At 36.7% G+C, this 16,463-nt stretch overlaps 1 protein-coding gene across 1 annotated transcript in view; it reads left to right on the top strand.

Moving 5' to 3' along the window:
• LOC121314902 (eukaryotic translation initiation factor 3 subunit H-like) overlaps positions 1–16,128 on the top strand; it is a 122,305-nt gene extending 106,177 nt beyond the window's left edge. The window contains exons 6-8 of the mRNA XM_041248645.1: positions 5,737–5,857; positions 10,865–10,997; positions 15,384–16,128. Of these exons, the coding sequence (XP_041104579.1) occupies positions 5,737–5,857; positions 10,865–10,997; positions 15,384–15,493 (364 nt within the window). The 3' untranslated portion in view covers positions 15,494–16,128. The remainder of the gene's footprint in view (positions 1–5,736; positions 5,858–10,864; positions 10,998–15,383) is intronic.
• Positions 16,129–16,463: the final 335 nt, after the last annotated feature.

Genomic DNA, 16,463 nt, shown 5'->3' on the forward strand with positions numbered 1-16,463 from the left:
ATGCAGTCTTAGTTTGTGAGTGTTAACAATTGGTGCGATGCATATTTCTTGAAGTTAGCATCAAATACATTGACTTTCATATTAAGTAAATGATTTTGATTTGATTTTTATCCATATGAAGATACAGCTACAAAAATGGTGACATGACAGACCTGTTGCAGTATTTGAGAATAGTTATTTAAATATAAGGGTTTTGTGAATATTGGCAATAACCGAGATACTGTTTTGATTACATAACCCCATCTTAATGTAACATCCAATAAACTGGGTGCTGTTTTAAAACAGAGGCTATAATGATTTTATTTAATGCTTCATATTGTACCAGTAAAGTTAGAAAAAAAAAAGTCAGAGTACAGCTATGTGGTATGAAAAAGGACAGCCTTTTAACTCGTACGCTTGTTATAATTGTGAAATTCAATGAACTTGTGTTTTGAATTCTGCAACATATTAACATAGTACCATAGAAATATATTAATCATTTTAAAATATATTGATATTTTACTGTTTCAAATGCAATAACACAAAATACAGTATACTGCTCAATTTAACCAGATTTGTATTTTTCATGCAATGCTAAAAATGAAAAAGAATAATACAAACTTTCAACCAGTAGTCGCATTGTGTACCCTGAAGCCATATAGGGAGAGAGGCGTCGCATTACATTGATATCTAGCCTTTGTATTCATTTAAATAAGGATCTATTTTTCAAACATTTTTCGGAACAAAATCTGATATGTTGTTCCCCCTAGATTATGTCCCAAGGGTTGTTTTTTTTTTCATAAAAACTTCCATTTACTAGTTTGTATATCATTGCTCTGGCATACTTCAAGATAGAAAGCAGATATTGTTGACAGCCAAGCTTGTTTACACTTTCAAAGGAAGTTGTAGCTTTGTCACACTTCCAAATAGACATGCTCCTGCACAACTTGCAGTAACGTTATAGTAAATTATAAATGACACATTGTATTTCTGTTTCCTGAGCTAAAACAGAGCTTGAAATGGGTATAGACGCTTTCTCCAAATAGTGCCGTCATACTGATAAGTGTACATGAAATGCCTGGAGAGCTGTAGTTTTCAACATGAACTAATGCATATACCACCTTAAATGTAAAAGCTATTTTGATGATTGGATGGGATTTAAAAGCATTTATATTCATTGTAGTATTCTGTATTTGAAAATAGTACAATATTTTGTTATTTAGTGCAATGACCATCTGTGCCAGTTGACTACAAAGGGAATATTATCTTTTTAATTTGTCTCCTAATTCAGACCTGTCGGGTAATTGTTGATCAAAGTGATAATTTTTCCTCTGCAATATTTAGCAGTAGAAAGGATGTACTCTCAATCACTTTATTGTTTATAGACTTGTGGTTCTTCATAACCTTACTAGTCAAGGTTACGTGACCAGTTTAAAACTAAAATGTTCATGAAGAGCTGCTTAAGTCTGTCAAAGGACAGTGGATTTTTATATATTATAATCACAACACTATAATTTTTATATGCAGTTAATTACTATTGTCTGGTTAAATTCTTTTTTTTTTTTTTTTTTTTTTGCTGGAGAAATAGGTTGACCATACCAGTTTTTTTCTTTCCCCCTGGACAGAAGGCATTCCTATCTACAACCAATGCAACTTAATGTATTCAAGTAAAAGATAACACAGTAAAGTTCAGAGGATTTATATGGGTTTAAGAGGACTGATAATTATCAGTTACGTTTTCTCAGTCCACATGTGTTTAAGTTATCTATTTGCCATTCGTTGTTTCCCTAGAAACCAAAGCAAACACAACATTACTGCAGCTTTTAACAATAACTCTCTGTTTCATTGCTTTTGCTTATTGAACAGAGTCCCCAGAAGGACTGGTTTTGAAATAAGTTGTGCTGATCTAAGGGCAAGTTTTGCGTTCTTTTTTGGAAAATTAACATTTTATATGCAGAACCACAGCCTGGATTTTAGAAACGATTAAAAAGTAGTAGGACTTAATCTGACAGTGAAATCAAATTAATGTACAGTTACTGAATCATTTTGTCTGTTGTATAGCAATAATGCAAGTTATTTTTTACTTCTGCAAAAGTAATTGTATAGATTTATTTGATTATAGATTGTGTGGTTGCTGATGTAAACTAATGATGCAGTATGGAGGTAAAATAGTAAATTGTATTAATGTTGGCACTAAGAATGTTACATGTATAAGGACTTTGGAGTGAGCGGTAGGAGAATGAAAAGATTGCAGTAAGCTTTATTGTGGAAGCACAAGGTTTCATAGTTCATGAACAAGCTGCATGGCAATTTTATAAAATACTTTTGACATGTGGCTGGCTAATTAGAAATAAAGCTCCCAAGGCCAGATCATAAAGGTTAAAGATAAAAAGGCAGGAACAGAGCTATATTTAAGCGGTGACTGAAAGGGCAGGGCTTGCTAACACCTTCTGTTTTACAATAGGAAAATATTCTACTATGTATATAGCTACGATGCCTATACCACAGTCAGTATGCTGCAGCTTAAATACAATCCACACTGGATGACATTCATTGAGAACAAAATTAATTTGATTTAAGTAATATAAATAATGAAATATGCTATTTCATGCCCCAGTCCCCCTTTGACTTGTATATTTCTATATATTCTGCAGAAGGCAAAGGAAGCTGAGCACAGAGGTCATATTGGCACATCAACACAACATTGGCACCTGTGTGGCACTGACAGTACCAAGCTATGACCGTATGATGCAGCTTGTTTGAAACAAGTTTTGAAAGAACAGGGCAATTCTGTAGCATTTGTTTCATATTGTGTGCTTTTTTGTCAAGGCCTTAATCAATTTTTTCCTGCAGACAAATAGGAGGTTTGGTAAAAATTGTTTGCAACTGGTGTTGTTGACTGGGGCAAGGAGGAATGCAACTCCTACCATGAGATTTTTTCAGAAGCTTTTGCTGTTTTAAATTTAAAAAAATACATGAAAAGATTTTCATGTGTTTTACTACCGTTTTGGTTTTGAGACTCTAGAAAAAAACAATTGCTTCTTAGGGTACAAAAGTCTCATTTGTATAGTGGTGCTTATAAGAATGAGTGGTAGTTCAAAAATAAGCTTCATATCGAGGCTTAGTTGCATCAGCTATAGGAAACTGAAGCTAATTTTAATGATTTCATGTGGGCAAAATCCTTGTCTTGAAGACCCTCGTTAACATATATAATATATCTTTAGTTCATAACTGTTTGAAAGGGAATGACAAAAAAAATCCTCACCCCCTTTGTTTTGTTAGTATTTTCTGCCTGAAGCGTAGGCATCAGTGGGAAGACTTTTAATACAGCAGTTGGCTTCAAGGAAGACCCCTGGTGTTTGGCTGCAGTATAATCAAATTACACATTGATGACAAATTGCATATGTACTGTAAAAGTAACAGATTGATATCAATAATTGTATAATGAAATATAGAATCATTCACTGCAAGGGACTTGCTGCTTTTACACAAAACATTTGGGATCAAAGGAGCAGAATGGCATTCTTTAGAGACTTTAACAATCCAGTGAGTCGATTTCAATTTTAACTGTACTTGTTTAAATTAAGTGATGCAGCTACACGTGTTGTGTAACCATAAATGTGAAGTGGCTCCATTAATTAGTAGTTTGCCTTAAAACGGCATATCCACATGCTGTTTTGCCATACACATTATCAAATTGTAACATTCATCTCACTGTGCTTTTATTTAATTACTTTCCTGTAAATTATGCATAGCCTAGTTTAGTACTTTTGCAGTTCTCGTGTTGAGAGACATGGAAACAAAGCAGAATACACAGCTATCTACTCTAGAAGATGCCTAGAGCTAGTCTGCACATAATGAAACTAGGAAAAACTGGTTAGGAACGGTAATGTAGGCAGCATAATGTTTTCTGTGATTTTTTAATTTTTAATTTTAAAAATATAATTGTTTATTTTAAGATTTAGGTTTGAGTATTTGAAGAGCAAGTAAACTCCCTCTGTGTCCAGAATGATGTTAAGACCAGATCACCACAAGTAACACTCTGCCAGTCCCTTTCTGTTTGAAGATCTCCTTCTATTACCCATTTTGTTCAGTTCAAATCAATGGTCTTGGTAAATGAAAGGGATGAATTGTATCAAGCTGTGTTTTGCCAACATTTTGTATCTCTTGTATAATATTATTATAATTGTGCACTGGAGCTGCAAGTAGTTTTTAACTATTGAAACTGTAAGTGGACAGAAGTTACACATGAATAAAATAATTGACACAGTAATTTGTTCAATCAGGTTTTACTGAAATCTGAGACAAGTAAAATAAGGTCAAAGCAAAGGGCCATTTTTCTTTACTATTAAGTTATAGCAATATCTGGGCTTATGTATTTTTTAGTCATATGTAGAAGTAGCCCGTTCTTTTGAAAGTTTGTAGTTATTTGGTCTCCATTCATTGAATTTGTCCATCAGCACACAGTCTGTTGCGCTCACATACAAGAGTGCAAGGCTCTTCAGAAAGTGGATTTTTTTTCTTCTTCCAGGGCTAAGCAGACAGTTTCATTTTTTTTTTCATTCCATTGGTGAAATTGCTATGTCTGCAGAACAGATCATTTGTTCCCTTAATGGTAGTTTTTAAACTGCCAGAATTGATATATTTATTGTAATCTGTTTTGTGTCACTAGTAGGCAAACCAGAAAGTGGGAGGAATAAGAAATGAAAGTGGTTATCTTCCGAATTAGTAGTTAACAGCACCTGACAGATGTGAACTATGTGCACTTACAGGGTATTTTGTGTTCTTAAAGTAGCTTTATTTAAACGTATTAGATCTGAGAAAACTTGCACATGCAAGAAAAATCTTAAAGGCCCTAACTATGGATTTCTTAGTGAATGGAAAGCACTTTCTTAATACCATGAATGACTTAGTCTGGGTCATTTTAAGATTAGCGTGTATGACTACCGATCAGAACGGTTTCACCCTTCTGATGTTAGTAGGTTGCAAGGAGAAGCTATTTTCCTGACAGATTTCTAAGATGGTTACAGTTGAATAATGATTTAGATTATTAGACATTGCTAGTGCAGATAAATGTGTTTTAATAATGTGATCGCTGTACTTAAGTGGAGAAAGGTGAGCTAGAAAGATATTTTAGACCAGTGGTACTCCACTGTGACCCTCGAGATCCATTCCATTCCGGTCCTGATCTTTATTCCAAGAAAGCCCTCGCCTCCTAGCAGCTTCAGTTAACTACATTGGAACCTGCTTAGAGTAAAAACCTGGACTGGACTAGATCTCGAGGGCTAGAGTTGAGTACTGTTTTAGACGGTCAACAGATATGTCTTTATCTACAATGAGACTCAACCTTATTCCAGAGCTTCAGTAATAAGGCAGTGAACTTGAAAGAGTCTCTGAGATTAAAATGTAGGAAAAAGGCACATCAGCCTTTTTTAATTCTTAATTTGGTTTTGCACTAAACACAAGAGACTGGCTGGTACAAATGGAAATATTTATCCACTGGCCTCGCTTTTGTAACGACAAAATGGTAATGCAATGTCATTATCCATATGGTTAATGACTCCTGTCCAGACCTGCATGTGGAACCCCAGGATGTACAATTATGTACAATTCTCAACACTTCCAAGCAGTGGTCTTGTAAATTTAGGAAATATTTTTGAAGCCAACCATCACATTGTAATTAAACAGCAATCAAATAGTTATTATATTTTAAGATTGTATAACCTTGTATAATTTATTTGCTTTCTTTTTTTTCAGCAATCACCTTGAAAAGAGCCTTCAACTGTTAATGGACAGGGTGGATGATATGAGCCAGGACATAGTTAAATACAACACATTCAGCAGGAATGTGAGCAAACAGCAGCAGCAGAAACACCAGGTACTTGAAAACTGCCTAACAGCTTCCTCTCAGAAACCTCCTAGCCAATGTTGGCCTGCTGCTAGACATTTTAATATTGTATGCGGGCACAGTGCTGGGGATTAAGCATCCTTGTAAATACTCTTTCGGCAGCCCTTCTGGGCCACAGCTTTTCTAGAGATGCCTGTACATGTCCCATGGAAAGTTATTTGTTTGCTGTTGTAATATATAGCTTTTTAGTAGCTATCTCCTGTGTAAGAATAATCTGATAAGATTTCCCATTCTAAACAAATAGGATGCATATTTGGTTTTCGCTGGAGTATGTAGTTTCAGATATCATTCCATTATTTATTTTTCCCCATTAGCCTTGCTATTCTTTGTTAGTAATCGTTTTGAGTGGTTCTGGGCTATGTTGCTCCAATATTGAGTTATCATTTTTTGCAAATCTATCCATATCTGGCTTTGAACTTCTTTGAGCTGTCTGACATCATACAGGCTTGTCACATTGGCACCTTGGATTCTCCAGACGTGCTCAAGGCAAAATACAAAGCCAGGTAAAGGCTTATTTAGAGGAGAAACATAAACCAGTATGCCAAATAGTAAGGGGAATTAAAAACAACAAAATTCTAAATCTGTTTAAATTACATTTGACAGTGCTTGTCATTTTGAATGTGTTTTAAGTTAAGATAGAAATGGTTCATATTTTTTACTTAATTTTCTTTTTTCCTTTTTGCATTGTTGACATAAAAAATCAACTTAATAAATTGGTTAGATCAGCTACAGGAAACATTCTGTAGTAATTTTACAACTAAACCAGTCTTACTGTCTCAGCACACTTCAGAGTATGAGTTTTAAGCCTGGTCTATTTATTTATGTATTTGTTTGCAGGGCTATTTACATGTTTTACTGTCAATGACAAAGAGTGGTTGATTTGGCATGATTTTTAAATCTCACAAGGGGTTGGCTGTATTTCTATTAAAAAGGAAACTTTGTCTGTCAGGATGTTTAGTATTCATTTAAATACCAATGGGGTAGGAAAATGAAAATTTTGAAAGCAACCTAATTACTACGTGTTCATCTCATTCTAAATATAAGGCACGGACCTCATCAGCATGGTCAATGGGATATAGCACAGGGTGTTTTCACTACAAGGAAAGAAAAGTTATCACCATCTAAAGTGAATTTAGAAAAAAAACATGAGCCAGAATCGTGTAATTTGGTGATCTGTAATTATTGATTTTTATTTTTTTTTGTGCCTTTTTTGCAACTAAAATGAAATTCAGGGAAATGTTGTCACATATTGGCACATTTTTCAAACATGCCAGTTTTGCATTAAATAATTAAATTAGTGTATGTAAGTTGAAAATGTTAGGTTACGGATGTAACCCTGGTTCCCTGAAAGAAGACAACCACCAGCAATAGTTTTGGGTTGTGCTTGGCACTAGTCAGGTATTCATGGAGCATTTTATGGCAGAGCTGCCGATAGGTCAGACAGCAGACGAGGGACGAATCAAGACTGGAAAGACCAGTTAGCGATGAGGACCCTTGTGCCTACTAAAGACTTAGAGGGATCTACCACATTAATTCAGTAGCACCTGGTGAAAGTATGCGGAGTAGACCAGCTAGCCGCAGTGCAAATGTCAGTCAATGAGGCTCCTCGAAAGAATGTGCATGTTGTAGCCACTCCACTTGTAGAGTGCACGACCACCCGCCCAGGTGGGGGTACGCTGGCATTAGTATATGCAGTTGAAACTGTGTCCACAATCCAGTGAGACAGCCATTGCTTTGAGAGGGCCTGACCCATGGTCCATACATCAGATTAACGCAGAGCTCTCATTCTCCCAACATAACATTTCAATGCCCGAACCGGGCAGAGGGAGTTTAGTCTCAGATCCTCCTCCAAAGAAAAAGGAGGGGGATGGAAAGCCTCTAGTTCCACTGACTGGTTTTAAGTGGAAAGCCGTAACAACCTTAGGGAGGAAAGCAGGGTTCATACGTAACGACACCCTGTTTCCATGGTCCCAAACGTGCATACAGGAACTTTACACTGACAGAGCCTGTAGCTCACTCCCCCACTTAGCGGAGGTGATCAGTGAGAGCCTCCAATACCACGTCTGGGCCACTCGGGGAGGACGTCCCTTCTAGTAGGACATAACCATGAGCGCCCTTCAGAAAACGGGTCGCCAGGAAATGAGCGCCTGAGTACACAGAGTCAATGGGGACTTTGGTAAACATTCAGCGTAGAGGGGGGATTTACCCACCTCCAGCAGTTCTTGCAGGAATTGTAAAATAATTGCTTTAGGGCAAGAGATAGGGTCATGACTAAGGCCCTGTGAAAATTGCAGACATTTTCTTTAAAATTCACGACAGTGTGACAGATAAAGTATTGTATTTCGCGGAATGTGCACGGAACTATTTTTATAAATGATGTGTACATGTTATTATGATTGTTGTTATTATTATTATTATTATTAGTTTACACATGAAATATAGAGATAAATGACATCAACGTCAAAGTTATTCAAGCACTTTACAATAGCTTGTGAAATGGTGTTGTAATTAACAGCCTGTAGGTAAAGTGTATCTGTAAGGACAGCTTTCAGTTCTAGTACGTCAGATGCATGCTCACCATTTAGGTCTTGCAAAACAAATAGTATGTAACCCATACTGATCTTGGGCATCGTTGACTCGTCGGTGACAAGCAACCAGACCGTTTTACCAATAACAACCTTGTGGAGGAGGCACTCTGCAGTGTACTAACAGTCGTGTCTGAGAGCCCCAAGACGGACAGACAGTTCCGTTCAGGGGCTAGACCCTTAGTTGGAGTCTGCCCGATTCCGAGTGCCAGAGCGCCTCTTGTCTGACTGGAAGATCCAGGCGTAGCGGGACAGTGGACCACTGCAGCGGTGGAGGGCCAACCATAGGGGGAAGTGATTTGTCTCAGCCTGGGCGAAAAGATCAACTTGGTCCCTCCCGAAACCTTCCCAAATGTGCACTATCCCTGTTGAAACCGGGATAGACCATTCTGAATCGCGGTCACTCTGTCGTGTGACAGGAAGGCTCGCATTGTAAGGGAGTCCAGCCAGAGTCCCAAGTAAACCGTACTTTGCACCGGAATTAATTGGCTTTTGGCATCGTTGAGGACGAGACCCGGCTTAGTCAACTGTGTGACGTGGCAGAGCCGGGCCCTGGTGGAGGAATTCACAAGTCTATTTTTAAAAATGTTTTTTTAGCTGCAATAGCAGGAGAAAAAATAGACACAACAGCAGATGCTGCGGAGTTAGAAAGCAGTCTGCAACACAGTGCAATGTGCAGATGTTGTGAGCTCCATGGAGTGACTGTTTGCTCCTTCGGGAGGCTGGACCGAGGACATCACTCCCCGGAGGGGCATATCGGCAGCTCTGGCATACAATGAGTACCACTTTGACATTATGGACTTTTTTTTTGTGATTATCAGTGGCAAAAACTCCTGATTTAAATCCATTTTGATTCCAGGTTGTAACACAGTAAAATGTGGAAAAGTCCAAGGGGGGTGAATACTTTTGTCAGCCACTGTATGTATGTATGTATGTATGTGTATATATATATATATATATATATATATATATATATATATATATATATATATATATATACACACACACACACACCACACACACACACACACACACACACACACACACACACACACACACACACACACACACACATCCTGTGAGTAGTACTCCATGGAAGTGGACCTCTCCCCCTGTTTTTGCTCCGTGTTCTACGTGTACTGTTAACAATTGTGCCATGGCCGAGTAACAGTTTTTTTAAGTGGATTTGATTGCAATTGAACTGTATAACACTGGAATTGGCCATTTGCCCTTTTTATCTCTTGCCAGACTTTTTTTAAGTGATCTGATATCGTGTGCACCTACAAAAAATGTGGCTTCAAGGACCATGCATGTTTTCTGTGATTGAGGGTGCAGCATGTTACATTTTAATAAGAATAAACTGCACTTCACCTGCTATGTAATAAAACCCAACACATTGCAGTACCAAAATATAACCTTGAATTAATGTGCAAACTAATTAATGCAGAGAAAGAAATGTGTCCATTGCTGATGGTGTGATCTTATCAAAGTTTTACTAATTTACCAGTGGGAAAAATCCATTGAGATGAATCAAAGGTGTCCCAGGGGACAGCAGAGAAGGCAGCTGCACACATTTTAAAGTTTTCTTTGTGGCACTACACAATTTAAATAAATTAGCACAGTTCCTTCAATAGTTAACCTTTTTTCCTGGAAAAGCAAGATGGCCTCTTCTGTTTTTCACTCAAGTAAAGGATATATAATGGTGATTAGCTGATAACACAAAAACAAACAAAGAAATACATTAATAACAAGGGAGCTTGTTGTTTTAATCAAATTGTTAATTTTCCCCTTTCTTTACATAAAACCATCAATAATATTTCTATTTATCCTCACAAATCAATACCTATATTTTTAAAATGCCGTCTTTATGCTTAAACTGCTGCTGCTATGCTGAAAACACTAGCTGGTGTGCTGTGATGTTGATTTGATTTGCCCACTGAAACAAGTTGAACTCTAATTTTCTTCCTGTGTGCTCACTGGATTTATGGAAAATACATTTGCTTTGGGAAAACCATTCTGTGTCGGATAAACCTACATTATACATGTCCTTTTGAGTGCATACCGAACTTCGTGAATGGAAAAAGGTCATGTAATATGGAAGTATATAAAAGCAAGTTCTGTCATGGGGATTTTCATACAAAACTAGCATTGTACACTGCTAACATAAAGACATTTGGCAAAACAGTATTACACTAAAGGCGCCACATTTACTATACTTCTGAATTAATCAATCACAGTTAAGTACATTTTGAATAAGCTTAAATAAAATGACTCGTAGGCAATTAAACAAACACAAATATTTAATTAAATCAGCACAGGGCATGGCTGAGGTTAATCGAGTAAGACTTGACTTGCAGATCTGTCCTTACTTTTAGCAAATCTCTTTCCACAGTATCTTCAGAGGCGTCAGCAGGAGAACACACAGAGGCAGACACGCGGGGAGCCTCCGTTACCTGAGGAGGACATCAGCAAGATGTTCAAACCACCCCAACCTCCTTCAAGAATGGACACGCTCCTCATTGCAGGTGAGAATTCATCTTGTGCCCTTTAAGGAGATAATTGGAAGAGCAGTTTCAGTGAGAAGAAATTGAGCCACTGCGGTATTGCCATTGTACATGCAAGACACAAGTTCGAAGAATTGCATACCGTATAACACGTGTTTTTTATTTATTTATTTGTTTTAATAAGGGTTGCGTGATATATACAAGGTGGACAGAGTATTGTGATAATGTAGTACACACAGTATGTACACTATACACAGGATGTGTTCTGTAACTGGTATGTGGGAAGACTCGGTGCATACCACTTAGTGTGAGGGGCAGGTAATCACTCAGACTATTTCTCAGTGAAGAAAATTGTATTAGAAATAAGATGAACTGCACAAAAGCCAATATCTTGTTCAGTGTTTGTTTAGATAGGTATTTCATTAACTGTACATTTATTTTGTCATTATTTAGAGGGATCGAAACTGTATGTTACCTGCAACATTGTTTAGATTGTGTCTACTGCAGTTTCCTTCTACTCTATAGTGTTCATTTACCGTGACACACTTCTGCTGAACATTGTGTCTAGTTCTCATAATTCAGAACTTATACTAGTGAGTTTCATGCTGTAAAGCTGATTTTCATTTTCTCTCCCGCATTCTTCTTACTGAAGTGTGACATTTTTATCCACAGCTGTTTAAGTCTCTTGCCTTGGTAATTTATAACCCACTTATATTCAGTCATTGGTATAATTTAATCAGTATGGTGAACTTATACTTCTTTATACATTTTACTCACATTAGATCAGCAGCAAGCTGCAGCATACAGAAAATATTGGTTTCTTCCCTTAAAATTAAACACAGTTTCTCTGAGTCCAGTTAAATCTTGTATGTACCAAATCGGTAACATTGCTTTACTCGGCTCACTACCTCAACTAGAATACGTTAACACATGGTTCAGTGTTCACCTGTTTTAAGAAACTCATTACCTGTGCCTACCATTTAGATAACCATCTGTTATTGCCAGTGTAACCGTATTGATTCCTCCCTGTTGTTATTTGAAGATCCTTATACAGAGGCGAGCCAGTGTTTTTACTTTTAAAATGTAATAAATCAGGCTAAAACTATAGAGTTAGCAAGGACACCAGGGCAGATATTAGTGCAGAGCATTTGTGCTACATTTGGTTATCAATTTGTATTTATTTTTTCATCTGCAGTAATACTGGTGATGCCCTGTGATGGTGTTTCGACAGGTGGTTAACACAACCAAGTATCTTGCTTTTAATAGTCAGCCATGTACAACCTTTTTTTATTGTGGGAGTAACTAGTAGAATGTGACAATAGTAATGAACAGAAGGATAATGAGGATGATACAGATATGAACAGTAGTGGTTTATCCTTTTAACAGCTTGTACAAGAAGTAAATGGCACCTACAGATATCACTTAGGAGTAGTATGGGTTTTGCTTTTGCTAAATGTCTATTTTAGAAGTTCATTTTCAGAACCATATAAAAATGCACCTTTTAATACTTTTTGACTGACCTGAACATGTACATGATTGCTGTCTTTCTGACACTAAACCCGTATTCAACTGCCACTCTTGCTGTTGCTGCAGTACAGAGAATATGATCCGTTTTTTTTTTTTTTTCTGCTAGACAACAGATTTATTCTGAGGTCCTAGTTTTAAAGAAGGGAAGGGAAGCAGGAAGTCAGAGGGTTGGCAAAGGCCTTTTTCACACTAGCTAAAGTGGTTATTAAAACCAGTCATGTGTGCCAAATATCTGAGTATAGGGTGTTTACCAAAGAGAAATATAGAGCAGTAATTAGTGGTTCATAGCAATGTCTTGAACATGTCATACAAGAATCAGTATTTAAGGGAATTTGTAGCAGTGACATTATTGTGTATGTGCATGCTCTTTTTGACTTGCTTGTACTGCAACATATATGTCACTTGATAGGATGGTACAGATCTATTGCTTAGAGAATACAGTAGTCTGTGATTTTCAAAGTCAAGTGAGATTGTGGCTGTCTTACAATAAAAATGAATAATTTCATGCCTGTCATTTTAAAAAGAAATATATTGCTCAGTTGCATTTTTTTAACCTCTAGCCAAATCACTGATAGACACACACAGTTTGACATAGTGTCTTTACAGCTGTTGCACGGCTGTATTCTACGATTCTCACAGTAGTTTCATTGCACATGGCATCCGCTAATCGTTAACCATTTCAGTGCTACATTGTTTTAACCACTGGTCTTTTCAGTGATACAGACAAAACACTTATTTCAGCTATGACAATGTCATTTTGTCAACAATAAATAATGGTGTTGCTCTACTGTAAACGGCAGATTAATTAATTGGAGAACTATCCTCATACAAACTCCTGAAAGATGATTCATTAGAAAGATAAATGACATAAAAGCCTTTTAGTTGTTGCAATTGACCAAAATGTGGCAAAAGAGATGCAGAATTACTCATATGTTTTTGTTCCCTGTCTCTTTGATAGTGCTTTTAAATGGGGTTACATTAAATCTCAAATTTTGTATGTGGAATTTATCAGAATGCCATTAGGTAAGTTAAGAACATAAGAACATAAGAAAGTTTACAAACGAGAGGAGGCCATTCGGCCCATCTTGCTCGTTTGGTTGTTAGTAGCTTATTGATCCCAAAATCTCATCAAGCAGCTTCTTGAAGGATCCCAGGGTGTCAGCTTCAACAACATTACTGGGGAGTTGATTCCAGACCCTCACAATTCTCTGTGTAAAAAAGTGTCTCCTATTTTCTGTTCTGAATGCCCCTTTTTCTAAACTCCATTTGTGACCCCTGGTCCTTGTTTCTTTTTTCAGGCTGAAAAAGTCCCTTGGGTCCACACTGTCAATACCTTTTAGAATTTTGAATGCTTGAATTAGGTCGCCACGTAGTCTTCTTTGTTCAAGACTGAACAGATTCAATTCTTTTAGCCTGTCTGCATATGACATGCCTTTTAAGCCCGGAATAATTCTGGTCGCTCTTCTTTGCACTCTTTCTAGAGCAGCAATATCTTTTTTATAGCGAGGTGACCAGAACTGCACACAATATTCAAGATGAGGTCTTACAAGTGCATTGTACAGTTTTAACATTACTTCCCTTGATTTAAATTCAACACTTTTCACAATGTATCCGAGCATCTTGTTAGCCTTTTTTATAGCTTCCCCACATTGTCTAGATGAAGACATTTCTGAGTCAACAAAAACTCCTAGGTCTTTTTCATAGATTCCTTCTCCAATTTCAATATCTCCCATATGATATTTATAATGTACATTTTTATTTCCTGCGTGCAGTACCTTACACTGTTGATGTGTATGGGCAGAAAGTTGAAATACACTTATTTAATTGAATGTTGTTGTAGTTAGACTTGAGTGTACATTCATAAAACATTTTTCTGTCAGTAAACAGAAGCCACATCTTTTTACTGCTAATTTAACGCATATTTCCATATTTATTCTGTATACAGTATCTTAAAGCTGGAATACACAAAACAAAGAATCATGTGCGTGAATGTGTGTACGAAAAATCAATAACATGAGTTAAAATGCTTATTTACATTACGTAAGGAAATATAAAGGACTCATGCATGGTCTGTACAATGCTCTTCATATCCTTCAATGTGAATACTATGGAGGTAAAAGTTGAAAATAAAGAACTGGAGGGAGAAACTCAGAACCCCTCAATTTAAAAGCAATGAGAAAGTATACTTGGGTCTACTACTTCTTGATGATGGTGTAATACACATGAAGTTATAAATTATACCAGTGGTGTACAATGGCTGGCCATAAGGTAGCTGCTGCAAAAGTGATATACTGATAATCCAATTTTGGATACGGCTACACACTTTTTCATGTGGGTTCAAAGTTTGTAACCACTTACTGGGTATGTTTCTGGGTAGATTGTCATGTCAGGTTTACAGCCCGAGGGACTCTGGAAAATTGAAGTGTTGCCCAAGCATCTTGATTTTAGGGGCTTGCATAATTTATTACTCGTATTTAGAAATCTGAAAACTGTGATGGCAATGGTATGATTGAAGATTTTTTGTACTCAACACTTGTTGTTGAGTTTTTGTTTTTTGTTTGTCTTTTTGCCCAGGATGACCCAACCAAGTCCATGCACAGATGGAGATGTTGGTTTACAGTATATTTGTACACAAATTATGTATAATTTAACAACCTAAAAGGATGGTATTGTGGATGCTGCAATTTTAATTGAATTGACCCAGTGTGTTGAAGTATTCTTTATTAAGCGTTACATTCTGCTCCAGTACCCTGATTTTTAATTTGTCATAGCACAGATGAGTTAAACAAAGCAGAAATTACATCATATTAGGTTAATGCAAGTTTTTAAAATTGTAAAAAATGCAAACCCCCCTTTTATTTTGTATTCTTTCTTCCTCAGGGCAAATCAACACCTACTGCCAGCACATCAAGGAGTTTACCTCTCAGAACCTAGCTAAAATGTTCATGGCAGAGGCGCTCCAAGGTCACAACGTTTTAAAGAAGAGCTGAAGTGTTCTCAGGGATAATGGGTCGTGACAAGCCGACAGAACAAAGAAGTGGAAAGGCAGGGAGCTGACAGATTTTTCTGAAAAATGTGTTTTACATGGATGTGATTAAAAAAAAAAAAAAAAAAAAAAGTCAATTTGGCTTATTGATGGCTTGGTTTTATAGCCCAAGCTGCATTGGAAATTAATAAATGTGGAATTTAACCAATGCATTTGTCTTTTTAATAACTACTTTGTTTTATGAGGCTCACTTGTCTAGACATGTTACTAATGATTTTTGTTTTGTTTTGTTGCATTTCGATCATAATTACCTGCAAAGAGAGGTTGGCTTGTTGAATGAAAATGCTCTAGACTGGTTAATTTGTATACCTGTAATTTCCTGATAATTTGAAAGACTTAATCTCCCCATTCTGCTGTTCTAATAAAGCCAGTCGAAGAGCCGAGGCAAAGACAAAATTATTTTAAGGTTACTCAAAGAAAGGACATACTAATTTCTCAATACTAAATTGTCAGTTTTCTTAGGGACTACACTGTGACAAGCTAAATGTCTCTCTCTTGAATGACTTGTTAGTGTTACATTGTGAAATTATTCAAACAGTACACATTTCACTGAACATTTCATAAAGTGTGGTATACATTTTTTATAAATGTTGGCTAAATTTTGAATTAATGGAATAGTCCAAAACATTTTAACCGTGTCCCCCTCATATCCGACACATTAATTAAAATTTTCATCTACACAACGCGTGTTCAAACATGTGCATAATTTCACCAAACCCTGTGTAACATGCATCACTGAGCAGCCTTGGGTTGCAAGCTATTCTTTAATGCTTACGGAAAGAGCTGATGGCCTATAAGGGAACAAGTTGGGAAAATTGAACATTGGGTCTCTTCAGTGTAAATTAGCCCTGGAATTTGGCACAGAAAAAAATATGAAAAGTCAGTATTCCTAGGTTATCAATTATAAAATGAGT

This window comes from Polyodon spathula, chromosome 4 (genome assembly GCF_017654505.1).
Source record: "Polyodon spathula isolate WHYD16114869_AA chromosome 4, ASM1765450v1, whole genome shotgun sequence".
Taxonomy (NCBI): domain Eukaryota; kingdom Metazoa; phylum Chordata; class Actinopteri; order Acipenseriformes; family Polyodontidae; genus Polyodon; species Polyodon spathula.